This window comes from Garra rufa, chromosome 12, assembly GCF_049309525.1.
Source record: "Garra rufa chromosome 12, GarRuf1.0, whole genome shotgun sequence".
Lineage (NCBI taxonomy): Eukaryota > Metazoa > Chordata > Actinopteri > Cypriniformes > Cyprinidae > Garra > Garra rufa.
The window spans coordinates 32,544,910-32,562,473 of record NC_133372.1 but is presented as its reverse complement, the minus strand read 5'-3'; the positions used below and the strand labels follow the sequence as shown (position 1 = coordinate 32,562,473).

Here is a 17,564-nt window from a genome sequence, read left to right as displayed (position 1 = left end):
CAGTCTAAGATTAAACGGCTCACACTGAGGCGAGGACAGTATTGAAACTTCTGAAAAACAAAGCACTGAGGGCTGTGTGTGCTGGGAGGTGGGGGTGGATGGAGAGAATAGAGCATCTGTCACACTCTGCTGCACATTGACTGCAGGGAGCTGTTTTGGGTGGGGGGTCACAATAAGGAAGAAGTGGAGAGTCAAAAGTCAGCATCTGTGTTTAGCGCCTAGTTTGAGAGCGGTAAGGAAGGACATCCCAAATGAGTAGAATGTGAAATCTATTAATAATAATAATTGTTTAAGGGTGTATGAAAAATATGTGGTTAAAGGGTTTGCCACTAGAGCAACACACTAGGGCAACACACAAATAATAATACTCTATGATAACTGCTAATATTATAAATGTGTGTAAAATTGCACCACAATTAAGGATTGATATTAAAAATATAAAAAGAGAAGAAAAAGAACACAAAATCACCTTGACCTATTCCTTGAAAGATCAAGTGATTAAAGAGCTTATACAGAGATACATCTGCACAGCCATAAGGTTGTGATTTCTGTTGGGAGTTAAAGACCATGATATGTGAATGTCATCCTGGACAGGGTACAAGGTGACCTGACGGCACCAGCTGTGCATCAGGCCCTTATGAAAATACAGTTCTACAGCATAGTCAAGCATAAATACTGTTTACTGTAAAGCCCGTATAAGCCGGAAGCAGATTGTGTAATAATGAAACCACTGTGTATCTGAATAAGACTGCAGACATTAACTTTTTTTTAATATCAATACAAAAATGTTTATTTTTAAAAGAAATTAATACTTTTATTTAACAAAGATGGATTAAATTGATTTTAAAGATGACAATATAGGCTTTCAAAAAACATTTAAAAATTGTACCAATCTCAAACTTTTAAATGATAGTGATAGTGAAATGATATCTCGGCTTTCATGCCAGATACACACACACACACACACACACACACACACACACACACACACACACACACACACACACACACACACACAAAGAAAGAGAGAGAGAGCAAATGGTGCATTGATACAATAGTTTTTATTTTGTGTATTTTTTACTTGAGGTAGACATTTTGACATGAAATACACAATTGCGTACTCTGAACATACAGAATTGTAACAGTGAGGTAGATCGTATTGTACATGTATTAAGTCATGATTTTGTCCCGTATATTGCATAACATAAAATTCAAATTTAAATATTAACTAGACTGTCATTTTCATTTCAGTTTGTACATTTCAGTGTATGTCCCACTTGCCTCCCCATAACAAAAGCTATCTATTCTTTCACATGCCTCATTTAAAACTAAAACAGAGAAGGGTCAGCGGGTCAGAGGAAAACACATCCAGTGATCAACTCAGGGGGCTGGGACAGCTCTGTGGGTTTCCATAATAAACGTCACAATAGGTGAATAGTGGAAAAGACGGCGAAGAGCCTTTTAGCCTTTTTGCAGTAGCCCTGTAAAAGCCAGATATATTATGTGTTCTGTTTATCATTGAAATACTGTAAGGTTACAAATACATTTTTTTTATTTCAAAGAAGAACATGGCAAAGAAACTACACTAACTAGACAATAAAAGACAAAAACATCTGTCAAACTCAAAAACTGTATAGATAAACATTAAGTATGGCTTCATTCACAATTCCTGAGGGAAATCAGCTTTACATTCAAAGTTTATAGAGGAAACTTACATAATATTCCTTTAAAAAAAAAAGAGTATTTTTTTTATCTGATTTCAGTGTTGAAGAACATTCATGACCTTACCAAAATGGATGAAAACCTTGCATTGAACATGACGTATGAAACTTTCATATGCATGCTCTGAGTTACAATACAGGCTTCATTTTTATGCATTTAAAAAAATCTTTCTCTTTTCTTTTCCATTCCTCTCTTTCAGTCTTTCTTTGGCTTGGATTTCATTGATTGAAGCAGTGGATTAGTACTTGCCACCATAATGTGCTTCACTGCACAACATAATTATATATATATAGAGAGAGAGAGAGAGAGCGTAAAAGAGGAAAGGAAGAGGATAAAAAAGAAAGAGTGATTTCAAGGATACAAAAGAGTGTCTGTGCTACAGGTCTCATTAAAGCTGCAGTCAGAAAAAATGATAATGTGCATAAGAGAGACAACTGTAAACGGTTTCATCCGTAATAATATGTGACCCTGGACCACAAAACCAGTCAGAAGGGTCAATTTTTTAAAATTGAGATTTTCTAATAATATCGGACAATATTTGGCCAAGATACAACTATTTGAAAAGCTGGAATCTGAGCATGCAAAAAATTTGAGAAAATCGCCTTTAAAGTTCTCCAAATGATGTTCTTAGCAATCCATATATACTGATCAAAAATGAAGTTTTGATATATTTATGGTAAGAAATTTACAACATATTTTCATGGAACATGATCTTTACTTAATACCCTAATGATTTTTGGCATAAAAGAAAAATTAAGAATTTTGACCCACAGGCTATTGCTACAAATATACCTGTGCGACTTAAGACTGGTTTTGTGGTCCAGGGTCACATATTTTCCCTGATGTTTGATACGTTCAAGTATTGCTATAAACATGTATAAAAAGTATCGTGTGACTACATTAAGTAGACTCAGGGATATGTGTACTGTCCAGGACCTCCATAAGAGCGTGTCTCCAGAGGGCGTAGACTGGTCTTACCCACAGAGTCTGCCTCAAGATCGGACTGAGTGGAAAGTCTGTCCGACCTGTAGCTCTGGAGGTCCGTCCCACAACTTTCGTTGACATTTCCAGCACTGTCGCTGTTTTGACGTTCGGTCTTGTCCCTGATTGTGTAAGGTGACACTCTGGCAGTTTTGGACTGGTCAAAGCCGATCTTCCTGTTGCGTGGAAGTTCAGCAGCAGCATGGCTGCTGTGAAGAGGTGTGGGGGTGTGTAGACCCGAGGGCAGCAGTGCCGGGGTGCTGTGAGGGTAACTAGCACTCAGACCGCATTGTTGGGGATAAGCGTAGCCTGGTGCAGGTGGCAGGTATGCAGACGGCAAGGCAAACGCTGGCGATGGAAGATAGGATGGTTTAGGCAGCAGATGTTGGCTGCTGTAGGATGATGGGTAATCCTGAGATGTGGGAGCACCGCTGTACTGCTGTTCTGAAAGCTCACTTCCGCTCCCTTTTAGTGGGTCTAAACCAGGAGGCCCGTCTGTGCTGTACCCCCCAGGCCATGGCTCCTGGTGCTGCTCACTTCTCAGGAAACTCCCATGTTCTGGTAAGGCCGAGTTGAAGGAATACCTCTCAGCATAGCGTTTTAATAAGCTAGAGGCACTGAGGGCACTGATGTCGTCGGTGTAGCCTGAGAACGCAGGGCGACTGGGCTGTGGAAATGGGAGGGGCTTAGGGTGTACTGGAGGTGATGTGGTGGAGGAGACATCATAGTGTTGCTCCGCCCACTCAGATGACCACTGCATCATTGCTACACCTGGAAATGCAAAATGATAAAGATATGTCTACACAAAAATAAGCATTCAGTAAATTCTATATGGAGAAATTAGAAATACATGATGTTACTGATGTTATTTTTTATTCCTTGTTGAGAAGTTAAAACAAAGTAGATATTAAGAGGGATAGATCACCAAAAAACAAAACAACAACAAACATTTTTTTGAAAAACATTGCATAATTTTACTATAAATGTTTACTTCACTGAAAAAAAAATGCAAAAGGGAGGTACACTACCAGATTTTTTTATGTTTTTTTTAAGAATTCTCTTCTGTTCACCAAGCCTGCATTTATTTGATCCAAATACAGCAAAGGCAGTAATATTGTGTAATATTTTTACTATTTAAAATAATAGTTTTTTATTTGAATATATTTTAAAATGTCGTTTATTTCTGATCAAAGCTAAATTTTCAGCATGATTACGATTAAGTCTTCAATGTCACATGATCCTTCAGAAATCATTCTAATATGCTGATTTGCTGTTCAAGAAACATTTATTATTATTGTTATTATCAATATTCAAAACAGCTGAGTAGATTTTTCAGGATTCTCTGATGAATAGAAAGATCCAAAGAGCGTTTATCTGAAATAAAAAGCTTTTGTAACATTATACACTATACCATTCAAAAGCTTGGAGTCAGTATAATTTTTTATAATTAATTATAGAAATTAATACTTTTATTTAGCAAGGATGCTTTAAAATTATTAAAAGTGATGATAAAGATATTTATAATGTTACAAAAGATTTCTATTTCAGATAAATGCTGTTCTTCTGAACTTTCTATTCAACAAAGGAACCTGAAAAATTCTACTCTGCTGTTTTTAACAAAATAATAATAATAAATGTTTTTTGAGCAGCAAATCAGAATATTAGAATGATTTCTGAAGGATTAGGTGACTGTAATAATGATGCAAAAATCATCAGGAATAAATTACATTTTAAAATATATTTAAATAGAAAAGTTATTTTAAATATGTAAAAAATTTACTGTATTTGCTGTACTTTGGAGTAAATAAAAAAAAACATTAAAAATCTTAATGTTCAAACATTTTTGACTGGTAGTTTATTTAATAGAAAAGTTTAACAAAAAAAAAAATCTGAAAATTCTACATGATGTTACTACTATATTATTTTTTATTCAATGTTTTATTGTATTATTTTGAAAAGTAATTCACAAGATAATTGGAGGAGGTATTTAAAGAGATCGTTCATCCACAAATTAAAAAACTTGAAAATTCTATATGTTACTATTACACTTTATTCCTTGTTGAAAAATAATGCAAAAAAGGTATTTCAAGGGACAGTTAACTCAAAATTCAAATTTTGAATATTATACATAATGTTACTTTTACTTTTTATTCCTTGTTGAAAAACAACGCAAACAAACAATCAAAAAAAGGTATTTAAAGGGAAAGTTTGTTGAGAAATATTGCAGTTATTATTATTAAGTTGAGTTATTAAGGGGCAGTCCACTTAAAACTTTTTATTCCTTGTTAAAAAATAATGAATAAATGAAATAATTAATAATTATAATAAGTATTTCAAGGAACAATTTACTAAAAATTTAAATTTCAACATAATTTTCAATATGATGTTACTATTACTTTTTATTCCTTGTTGAAAAAAAGAACACAAATTTGATATTAAAAAGGGACAGTTTTAGCATGATGTTAGTATTGCTTTTTTATTCATCATTCAATCATTCACTCAATGAATGATGACAGAATTTAAATTTTTCGAGTAAACTGTCTATTTAAATACCTCTTGTGCATTGTTTCTCCCACAGAAATAAAAAATATTAGCAACATCATGTGATTTAGTGGTGCTGGAGGTGAAACCTCTTCCACTTCACAACTGGACTGCAACAAGAATTCACCATATGGAGCCGCTTAGTAATCTTGACAAGATGTGATCTATTCTTTGCATCTTAATCTGTGCTAATGTAATCTCAGTAACATTGCGCTCATCATCCTCACACATTTTGATGAGTGTAGGACAAATTAAATGAGCGACCGAATGCTGGATTTACAACCAGTTATATTTATATATCCGCATGTGTCTATTTTCATGTGCCTTCTGGAAGATGAAGGCAGATTAGAATCGACAGATTAGAACAAAGTTCTAGAGAGTGTAAGAATCTGACAGCACATAAAGCTTAAGAGCATTCTAAACAACTATAAATGGACATTAACGTATTGGCCAGCGATCTAGAGAATTGAGATTCCTTGCTAAACACAAATACTCTTGTTCATTTAAGAATATTCAATGCAATGTTTTCTATATATGAATCTGCTTTATTTATATTATGGTGCTTCCCTCCAATTCACACACTTCCTAGATCTTCCACTGAAGAGACAGGATCCCGTCCATAAATATGGCTGCACCCGGAATGCTAAGAATTCAGCCTGGGATCTATTTACAAAGCACATCCTCTACACACACGCACACACACACACTTCAGGTTGGACATCATAAAAAGACTTTTTTTAACACACAGCCAAATATCTGCAATGCTAAATTATTTATTCATAATATTGCATATTTCTTTGAACTACAAATGATCTTTGTTTAAATGCTAGCCACCATGTAATTTAAAATTTAAATATAAACACACTATATATATTTTATTTATTATTATTATTTTTTTTTTTTAAAAGAGTAAAAAATGTATATTCGGGACTTCTTATCCTTCCTATGATTGTGAAAAGGATTATGAGATGAGAGCAAAGAAACAGCTGGTAAAGTCATTACTCTCTCTGGCTGAGGATGAACGCACACTTTTCAGCAGAATTGTATCCAACATTTACACACATCTACACCCACATCTAATAAATATACATGTTTTACATTGTGCATTAACTTACCATGCTGTTTTAACCGGAATTCTGTATCAGCGTGTTATGTTAGTTGACTGTATATGCTATTGGTGTGCAAAAATCTTTCTACCATAGCTTGTAAACACCTAAAGGAAAAAGAGATAAATTATTACTTCACCTTGCATGTTGTCACACTTTCTTAAAATGAAAATTTCACCATTTTAAGATTCCACATACCAACACTAACCAAACCAGTAGACACAATTAACATTATTATGCATGTGCAAGCAAAATGATTTCTCTCTCTCATTCTCTTTAACCTAACATGCAAACTTTAGCATCACATGCAAAAGCTATTCACTTGCATTTAAACAGATCATTAGAGGCAGAGATGAAGACAGAGTGATTTTAATTAAAATATGAACAAATTATACTGTCATTGCATTTCACATGCATTGCAAAACATACCAGTCCTTCTCTGTGAATCTTCATTGCACTCTAGGAGTTGTAAGTAAATTCCAAGCTTTACGCTGCCATGCCTCTCACACTCTTTTTTTTGTCTCTTGCCTCTTCTTTTTTCTTCTATCCAACTCTGCACTACCTCCCTCTGTCCCTGTGACAACAGCCCGCATGCACAGCCCCTCCCCCACCTAAATCCTCCCCTCCCCCTGCCCTCCCTTTTTGTTGAAAGTATTTAAGCAGAGAGGGAGAGAGAGATTGAGGATTTTACTGTTAAATAACAGTGTTGGTTACAGTTTTATCCACACAAATGGCATTTGTTTCAATTAATATTATTATAGTCTATAATGCAATAACTTAATTTTTAGTCTGCGTTTCTGTTGCATATTTGGCAACATTGTTTTTGGGGGATAAAAGTAATCTGGGTATCAAAATATAACTTCTATCCAGTAAACAGCTGAGGGTGCTGTTGGCTGTAATACTTGTGCAGGAGTGTTGAAGATCCCTGGAATGCAAAGAGGAGTTTTTTCACATAAATGAGCACTGAAGAAGCTCTCCCTTCCCCTCATTCAAAATGCCTTCATATAATCAATAATGAATCCATTTGCATCCTTTACCATATTTTTTGCATGAGTTTTCCTGTTGTTGCAAAAAAAAAAAAAAAAAAAAACAACACACACACACACACACACACACACACACACACACACACAGAAAATCTTAACATATGTGAATGTGATTCCTGTTGGTCTGGTAGCATTTGTGCATGTCATTGTGTATGTTTGAACAGCCGTTATGTCAATCTTGCCCAGAGAGACTTGACCAGCAGGCAATCTGAGTCACAGAAAGACTTCAGAAAGTCACAGAGAAGTTATTCTTAATTACCGTGAAATTTTCTGCTGTAGAAATGTTTTTCAAACTCTTCTTAGAAATGCTCATATGTGACCCTGGACCACAAAACCAGTCATAAGGGTAAATTTTTTGAAAATTAGATTCATTTTGACCCATACAATGTATTTTTGGTTATTGCTCCAAATATACCCGTGCAACTTAAAACTGGTTTTGTGGTCCAGGGTCGCATATTATAGAAGTTTTGGATGTTTTTTGTGGAACACTATAATCACTCAAAGCAGAGAAATAGGCCATTCATGTCATTACCTTGGACAGCTTGAAAAAAAAATGTTCTTCATTGTTAAATTTAACAAACTACTGATTTCATATGTATTTTCATATTTTTTTTAACACTGCTGCTCTCTATTTCAGTATGTCAAATGTACAGCGATATTAGGTTGTGCAGCAATATTGTTCTTGTCCAGGAGACGTCCTCACATTTATTTATTTTTTATTTTATTTTTTTTTTTAAGTTTGTTTCAATACACTTTTTTTTTTTTTTTTTTTTTTTACAATTTTACACTTTCTCTATTTCTCTATTACCCTTGACAGGCGATTAGTCAAATGACAAATATTCCTATCCACGTTACTCTCCAATGGGGCAAGATTTCCAGTTTATTAGCCGCTAGGGAATTAACCAGAAGAATAACAACGTGCAGTAAACGGTAAAACTTTTTGCACTACAAACCAGTGTGTTCATAATTAAGGTAATACATTAAAATAATATGTTAAGACACTCCAATTCATAGCAGCAAAATGAGCAGCTAAAAGTAGCTGGACATGGATAAGACTGGAAGCCAGACCCATAGAATTAACCAATGGCCACACCCACTCTTACAGCAAAAATAAGATTGCAACTGCCATTGAGATGAATGAGAATGCAGCTTTTCTTCAGGTGTTATAGACTTCTATAGTAATATACCATTATCAATATACCTTAGCCATTAAAACATGTCAGTTAACAGTATTTTGAGTGATTTATGAGTGATTTAGATTCATTTGGCATAACTGTCCCAAAAATCTCATAGTTTAAACACACTCTAGTTGTTGCTGTGATTAGCTTAGTTAAAGCTTAGCTGTTGCTGTAAAATTGCTTGTACTTTCGGAATGTTTTAGTGTCAGAATGTGTTACAAAATATGTGGTTTAGTTAAAAACCTTTAGTCCCAATGACTATTATTCTTGATATTATATTTTAAAATTCCTTTTTTCCTTTCCTGTTATCAAAGCTTGTTTATTAGAATTAGAAATGCTACTTATGTAGCTTTTTTTTTTTTTTTTTTTTGCAAAGCTTTATTTGAATCTGGTTTGGAAACTCAGAATCAATCCACTTAATAAGCTTCGCTGCTAATCTGTTTAGTTGGAGGCTTACAGTGCCCAAGCAATGGATCTCCAGCAAGCTAATTAGCTATCATGGCATTAGCTTATTGTGCGGAAGTCAAGTAAAAAAATCCCAGTGACTTTTCCAGATTTATCTATGCTTCATTGTCTTAGGAAAAATAGCTAACAGTGCAGCATGATATCAGATATCAATAATAGAGGGTTTGCACTTATGTCACGATTTGGTCAGTTACCCAGATGTGTGGCCATATTAGCAATAAGCATAAGCATAAGCATAAGCATGGATTGCATGATTAATGTACTGAATACTTTGTTCTGCTAATTTATGCTGTCTGAATAACAGAAAAAGGTGTGGAAGCTGCTAAATCATATAGGGAAGGACTTCGTAAGCAGGAAAGGGCACAATATTTTGACAAACTAAAGTTAATAGGTGGTAAGGATAAGTACAAGCGATATTAATTAAGAGATTAGCCTAATATTTCACCTACCTGACCGGAAATGATAAGACCAAACACAAATGTTGTCAAGATTCTTGCCCTGGAAATCCTGGTTCAGTTTGGCCAACCACAAACGCCTTTCCTCAGACAGTTTTTGCACTCTTTTCCTTGATTTGTTATAACTTGGCAGTCTGTAGTACTCCAAATGTTTTTCCCGGTCCGACCGATTAGTACAGCTCAAGACATGACAATAATTGAACATTTTCAGCAGCAGTAATCTGCAAAATATGTGAGTTTTGTTCAGTTCAGTGGTATTGTTTACATTCAGTGCCGCCAATGTGACCGATTGATGACGTGCCGTGAACACACTATACGGTTTCATTTCTTATTGATTAAGTTAAATGTTTGATAGACTAGAATTCATTTGGATTTGTAGTAATATTTTTTTTCACAGCTCTTCAAATAGCTACATTTAATGCTATAGTATCTTGTATGTAGAAGTTAAAAGCATTGGCAACTAAAACATCTGTACCTATTATTTCAGAGGTGGTTTATCAAATGTCTTCTTTTTGTATCTTGTCTTAGTGTTAGTCCAACAGCTGACTTATTAAATGGATCACTCCTATAACACAAACTGGAGCAATTATGCTAAATATGGTAGGAATTGAAGTTGTGCCTTAAAAGAGCCAATCACCTTTTTGATAGTTTATTTTAAAATGTGTGTACACAATGAATTTGTCCTGCCTGAAGACAGAATAATGAGCAGCAAAATGTTTGACTCCAAATTTCACGTAGAAAGCATGTTTTTATTTCATTGTTGCTTTGACTGGGAGGAGAAGTTCACATTTCTCTTCACATTTCATTTGTGGTCTGCTCTTTAATATTGCCATCTTTAATAGGCTATCACTCTCGGCCATCTAGTGCATCCAGGAGCCTTAACAACAAAGAGAAAGTAGTATCAGTATATATATATCATACACTGTAAAACACAACAACTAAAGTTTTTTTATAAGCCTTACTTAAAGTCTCCCCCATCTAGAAGTTGCTTGTAAGTGCTGATCTCTGCTTCCAGTTTCATCTTCATATTAAGCAGGGCTTCATATTCCTGACCCTGCTCTGTGATATTTGACCTCAGCTGTGATAGCTCAGCCTCAAGCTGCAGTAAAACGTTGTTGAACTTCTCCATCTCTGCATTTGAGCGTAGCTCTGTGTTCCGCAGCGTGTCCTCAAGCGACGCTTTCTGGAAAGTTTGGTAGTTTCATCAGATATTTTCAACTTCTAATTTTATTACAAGAGCAACAATGATATCTGAAATCTAAAATGTTCATACTATAGTGTGCATGTGTACATTACCAGGCTTTGTTGGGATGCAAGCTCTATTTCTAATGTTTGAATCTGTCGCCGTAGGTCGTTTATCTCCATCTGCGCGCCTTGTAATGCCTCTGTGTTCTGAGCCACCTGTACCTGAACTTCTGAAATCTGAGAAGAAAGAGTTGGTTAGATTTGCCTGGAGGAATTTGCGTTCAGTTACTGACATGTCTTGGTCAGCGGTACTGTACCTGGGATTCGTGCCACATTTTGAGTTCCTCTGCATTTTTAAGTGCCAATTTTTCATAGTTAGCCCTCATTTCTTCCATTACTTGAGACATATCTTGCCCCTTCGGTGCATCAACATCCACCTGAACACCTGACTGGGCGATCTGGCTTCGTAGCTCCCCGACTTCCTATCAGAGTTGAGAAGAAAAGAAGTCTGAGACATTTAGAGTATGATATTATCCATATTTTTTCCCCCTGTAAAAACGTACCATATTATTTTAATGTATTATCTTAATTAAGAGCATTAATTGTGTTATTCTTCTCATTAGTGGCCTATAGCAGATAATAAACCAGACGTCCTACTCATAGGCTTACTTTCGCATTGAAGAAAAAAGTGGGTACCTTTCAATATTATGGAGGCTTTTCACGCATTTTGATTCTGTCAAAGATTTTTGTCCAATCAAATTCTCTCCAAAATTAGCTCCTCCCTTAAACTGTGGTCATTGGCTGAGACAAAGCTAAAGCCTATTTGAATTTTCTTCCAAATTTCTATGTCAATAAAATAATACATCAACACAGGAAAGAAAACTGTGCTCATCAGATGAAATCATGGAGGTTCTTAAGCTTATTCAGTGATGTGAGAATCTCATTCTGTGTGTGAACCTATTGCAATTAGTGTTAAGTGGTTCTTATGTAATGGTTGTTTACATTTTCATGGTTTTTCTTGAGGAAAAGAAGCTCTTCCTTCAATGACTCAATTTCACCCTCCACATTCAGGCGGCCAACGTTGGTGTCATCAATGACCTTCTTCAGACCTGCAATATCCCCTTCCACGGACTGCCTGATGGCCATCTCATTCTCAAACCTATAACACAGACAAAATAGTCTTTCAAGTAATGCACTAATATATGTTATCAACAATTCTCCATCATGCATCTGTCAAGCTGAAGATGTGTCTTATTTTTTTATCTAAAAATGACCAGATTTTCAAAAGCATGTTCCTTAAATACCAAGTTATAAGACACATTTTTAAAATACTTGTGGTGTGGTGCAATGAAAAACTGACTTGACTCTGAAGTCATCCACAGCCAGACGAGCGTTGTCAATCTGCAGAACAAACCGAGCATTGTCCAAAGTGGCATCAAACACCTACAGGCAAAACAAAGCACATATTTCACCAAACAAAACCTGTTTTTGTCATCCATTCAGCTTTTTTTCCTCTAGCGACTCTACAAAAGATACGATTTGTCAGATGGTTTTAATTACAGCATTATTGGATTGAGGTTCAAGCATATGAGTTCTTATCTCATTGACGAATTACTTGGAATCAGATTTTGAATTTTACTTTGTATTAACTTTCTGGAGAACGATCTGATTGAGCGAGACTATAAAATACGAGACCAAAGGAGTTGTTTTTAGTCAAACTTGACTGGTTTATTGCTTTATTTGATGTATTGTATGAGAGAGAATTTGTGTGTAGTGCAAAACATTTAAATGAAAGGAATGATCAAACAACTCTCATACCAAATTTGCCACATCCTGCACTCGTGAAAGCGGAAGCCGGTCTCATTATCATGTGCTTCTGCTCACCAGACCTGGCTGTCTGAAATTTCATAATATTGGTAGTAAAACTGTCCTAAATAATACATATAGTTAGCATTCTTTTTTTGTTTGGAGCCTTTTTATTGGCTAAGTTTTCTGCTTTGCCATTTTACAACTGGAATTAAAGCAAAGATTAGACATTTTGGAACTATAAATGTTATGTAATGACTCAACCACATCTGTTATAAATGATGGAGTTCTTCTTTTCGCATTTTTGTTGTGTGCGAGAGTGGGCCATTGTGGCTATGTGGGTGCATGTGTGCGTGTGTGCGATGGCTTATCCCACATCTGTTTTGCATTATGACTCAAGTCAGAAACTCTGTAGGAAGTTTCATCTGGCTGTAGTCCGTCAAGCATTCTTTTCGAAATGATTGTGAATGTTTTATTTGTGTTGACCGTTGTCATGGCTGCACTAATTTCAAAACCAAATGTGGAGGGTTTTGAGGAATTCCCTCAGTCATAACCAGATTAGATATAGAGAAAAGCAGAACAAGCACAAAAGAAAGAGGAGAGAGAGAGAACAGGGCGTGTGCCACACCCTCCATTGAGATGTGCAGAAATCTGATCATGCATTTTTATTTCACTGAAGAGTTCTCATGAACGTTGCAAAAACATTTTTGATTTTTTTAAAGATTTTCTTAAAACTTAAAAATACTTGGGTTTTGGTGTCAAAGAAACCCAAAAAGTTTTTAACATAGTTTAGGATGAGTTTAACGACTAAAAATTGTGCTAAATAGATTTTATTCAAGTTTCTCTTTATATTATATTATATTAAGCATAGCATAATTTAGCTTTTTTTCTCAGTACACTACAGTATAAAGTAGTAAACTAACTAGTATAAACTAACTTTTAAACTTTGTGTTCTGTTGAAATAAATACATAAAATTGCTCTTTTCTGCTTTTGCAAAACATTTACTTTAATTCTTGGTTTTGCTTTTTCTTTTCAGCTTGGTTGCTATAATTAAAAACATCTGGTATCTCCTCCTCCTCCTAACATAAGTAACTCTTGTAAACTCTCAAAAGCTTCTTTTTGCAGCTTGAACCCCCACCGAAAGGAAAACACACACTCAGACAAAGCATATAAACTCAACAATGTCTCTAACCTTCTTCCTCAGGTCATCTAGGATTGCGTTGTACTTGCTGTAGTCGCGTGTTTCTGGTCCTCCTTTCTCCAGGGCCTCTCTGATCTTCATCTCCAGTTTGCTGTTGTCCTGCTCCAGGCGTCGCACCGTTTCCAGGTAAGTGGCCAAACGGTCGTTCAAATTCTGCATGTGGCCTTTTTCATTGCCCATGATGGACCCTGTGGAGGTAGAGCTTGCCATGAAGGAGCCCCCTGCTCCGGCACCCATGCCGGCGGAGCTCACTTTGAAGGCCGTGGAAGAAGAAATGCCTCCACTTCTAGGAGCAGAACGGAGAGACATTGAAGAGGCAGATGAGATCCTGGTGCCATATCCACCTGCCCCGCCATACGTACTAGCGGCACGGTTTACGGGCACAGAGCGGGTGAAGGAGATGTGAGAGGCCTGAGGTGCGTAGAAGCTCATGATGGTGGTGGTGGAGGAAGGAAGTACTGGCAGCACGAAAAATGAGTTGTGCACGAGTGCTACAGGAAGAGGACTGTGAGGCTTTTATACCCCCACCAAACTCTTTCTGTTCCTCCTTTTCTCTCTCTGACTCACAGGCACACACGCACACTGACCAGCTAAGACCCTGCCCACATGGTCCGTTTTTTCCCTTCGGTTTTTTCAGTGATCTCTAACGCCCTTCCCACATCCTTTCTCCCCCCTTTTCTGCCTCAGATTCTCTCCTCTGCCTCCCTCTATCTGAACCCAATCCCTAAGCTCATTTGGCCATATATATGTACTGCAATGAGATACAGCCCTGAGCTCAGGCACATTATGTGATTTCAGTCCCACAATGCTTCAGTGAAAGCTTAAATAACACATCTAAATAAGAGTAACAGGGCCTGAGAAAGAAAACAATGGTTTATGATTTTAATCAAGGACCTTTGGGACAGGCTACACCTATGTGTGCATTTTCCCAAGACCCCTTGTGAACTACGTTGAAACTTTTTTAAACTTTAGATCCTTAAAGAGATAGTTCTATTTTTTTTTTTTTTTACTGTTTAAAAAATATCTTTATGTTCCACAAAAGAAAGAAAATCATTTAGCTTTAGAACAACATGAGAATTTAAATTTTTGTTTGACATATCCCTTTAAGGCATCTAAACCACTTCACTGGGATGTTTTTGCAAACTGCAGTGATACAAATAGTCTCCCTTGCTTTTGGCCTTTTAAGGTCTTGCTCAAAATTATATAACTGTCCAAATATGTGATTAAAAACTTTGATAAATATTAGGAGTTGTATAAAAAAGGGTGATAAGATAATGTGTTAATGTTTAAAGTTCAGTGAGTTTATACCAGGTTTAAACTGTACAATGTTTGGTAAAAAGTTAGTTGAAAAAAGTTGAAATTTTCTTGATGATTTCTCTTGTCATCTTCTGCTCACCAAGCCTGTATTTTTTAAGTACAGCAAAAACAGAAAACTTTTGAAATATTTTTACTCTTTAAAATAACGATTTTCATATGAATATATTTTAAAATGTATTGTATTCCTGTGATCAAAGCTAACTTTTCAGCATCATTACTCCAGTCTTCAGTGTCACATAATCCTTCAGAAATCATTCTAATATGCCGATTTGCTGTTCAAGAAAAAATATATATATTATCAATATTTAAAACAGTTGAGTAACTTTTTTTTTCATGATTCATTGATGAATAGAAAGATATCTGAAATAAAAAAAACTTTTGTATCATTATACACTATACCATTCAAAACTCTTTTTTTTGGAGGGGAGGGGGGGTAATACTTTTATTTAGCAAGGATGCTTTATATCAAAAGTGATGATAAAGACATTTATAATGTTAAAAATATTTCTGTCTAAGATACATGATGTTCTTCTGAACTTCCTATTCATCAAAGAAACCTGAAAAATTAGACTCAGCTGTTTTCAACATAATTTAATGATAAATGTTTTTGAGCAGCAAATCAGAGTATTAACAATGATTTCGGAAGGGTCATGTGACTGGAGTATGATGCTTAAAATTCAGCTTTGAAATCACAGGAATGAATTACATTTTAAAAAATATTCAAATAGAAAACAACTCTTAAATAGTAAAAATATTTTAATATTTTTATTTCTTTTACTGTTTTTACTGTACTTTGGATCAAATATATGCAGGCTTGGTAAGCAGAAGAGACTTTTTAAAGAAAAAAACTATTGATCGGTAGTGTAGTTGATTTTGTGCAAGCTCTCACTGGGTTCACATTGAAAAGTCTGACATTATAAAGAACTGTATAAAAACCATAAGGTGTGAACCCAGCTTTAATGTCAGAGGTTTTGTAATCCGAGAATGGCAAAAAACAATAACATGTAGCTAATTGTTGTAAAAAAGATGTTGCTTTGAAATACCCGTGATCCAAAGAACAGGACACCCAGAGGCCTAACACACCCAGGAGGTAAAAGAAACCTGAGGAGTTTGCACAAAGCGTTTTTGAAATCTGATCTTTCTTTCAAGGTGCATCAAGGAACAATTCATGTTTTGCTTTTTAAAATAAATGCTTGAATATGCAGTTTACAATATCTGTGTAACAGGCAGCTGGTTGCCTATTTAGAGACTTAATTAATTTCTTGTGGAATGTTTCTCTGACTTGGATGAGAATCTCTCATTCTTGGAGACTTGGTTATAGTGCTTTCTGTGTCAAGAGTGCAATCTGCAGTGTCTTTGTTTGGATGGGGTGTCCACAGATTCCAGAGAGCTTTGGTTACCAGATGAGTCATCCGTCCCATGATTTCCGGGAGCTCTGAATACAAATCACAAACTGCCCTGCAGGAAGAAAGTGCATGGTTTGATCAAGGCCCTTTTTCTTCTTCATGCTCTTAGTCTCCTGTATGCTCTCCAGCTAGAGTTTATGCTCTAGAAACACATCTAGTATTCAAAATTTGAAGGAGTGTTTGTTTCAACCATACACATGGCAACCTTACGTGTGTGTTTTGTTGTACCGCTCTGTTTCTAAGCAACATTTTCATTTCCTTTCCTGTGGTTAGTCAAAACTGTGCTGTGCACATCAACAACAGTCATACTGACACATCAGTGAAATCAGGAGGATAGAAAGCTGATCACAAGAAATCCTGTTTATAGTCTCTTCTCACTTCATTATTGCATTATTTCCGGTCAGTAGCTTAGTGGATGTCACATGTCTGGATAAAGATCTGCTGTGTATTTGATAAGGTCTGCAAAGCACAGACAAGCCATCACATTAATGGTTTACAAATGAAGAGTCCAACGAAAAGTTGGCAGACACAGCTGGAAGAGAGTGCGCAGACAGAGTCAGAGAGGAAAAGAGTGCCAAAAAAGCAGGAAAACGAAGGGACAGTGAGTCACACACCAGAATGAAGGAATTTGCACCACCCTGCCCCCTTTACAACATGTGACCTCCCCCACTCCTAAACTCGTTTTTTTTCTTCTCTTGTGCACAAGCATGCATGCATGCTGTATCACTTTATTTCTCAGTTACACAAATGCAGTGATTTAAACCTTAGACTTATTCCTTAATATGCTCAGAAAGAAAATCTGACATGAAAAGGGTGAATTTTTATTCGAGTTGCACCCATTTCCAGATGAATCTGGATGAAGTTGCCTCGACAGGCTGTAAAAAGAGTGAAATAAATGGCCTTGGCAATTGCATTCAGCTCAACTTTTATTACTCTTTTGTGTTTGTCTGTTTTTTTTTTTTTTTTCATGTTTCCACCCATTCGCCCTCTGTGGTACCCACTCATTATCTGCAACTCAAATACTCTCAGGAAAACGAGAATAAACTAGAATAATGGAAAGCACAAGGAAAGGAAAAGCTGAATCTTTCAGTAAAGGGAAAATGGTATCAGATTTCTTTTTTCTCACACCAGCATTGTTTGTATGCTAGGAAGAT

At 35.9% G+C, this 17,564-nt stretch overlaps 2 protein-coding genes across 2 annotated transcripts; both read right to left on the bottom strand.

Moving 5' to 3' along the window:
• Positions 1-1,064: 1,064 nt before the first annotated feature.
• LOC141347484 (fidgetin-like protein 2) lies at positions 1,065-6,458 on the bottom strand. Its single transcript, XM_073852501.1, has 2 exons — positions 6,360-6,458; positions 1,065-3,474 (listed from the first exon to the last, which is right to left on the bottom strand). The coding sequence occupies exon 2, from the start codon at positions 3,464-3,466 to the stop codon at positions 2,633-2,635; it is 834 nt and encodes a 277-aa protein (XP_073708602.1). The 5' UTR covers positions 3,467-3,474; positions 6,360-6,458; the 3' UTR covers positions 1,065-2,632.
• Positions 6,459-10,130: 3,672 nt separating this feature from the next.
• Positions 10,131-14,186, bottom strand: krt18b (keratin 18b). The gene is made up of 7 exons (XM_073852022.1): positions 13,679-14,186; positions 12,040-12,122; positions 11,682-11,838; positions 10,997-11,161; positions 10,791-10,916; positions 10,457-10,677; positions 10,131-10,371 (listed from the first exon to the last, which is right to left on the bottom strand). Exons 1-7 carry the CDS (start codon positions 14,117-14,119, stop codon positions 10,341-10,343), a joined length of 1,224 nt encoding a protein of 407 aa, XP_073708123.1. The 5' UTR covers positions 14,120-14,186; the 3' UTR covers positions 10,131-10,340.
• Positions 14,187-17,564: the final 3,378 nt, after the last annotated feature.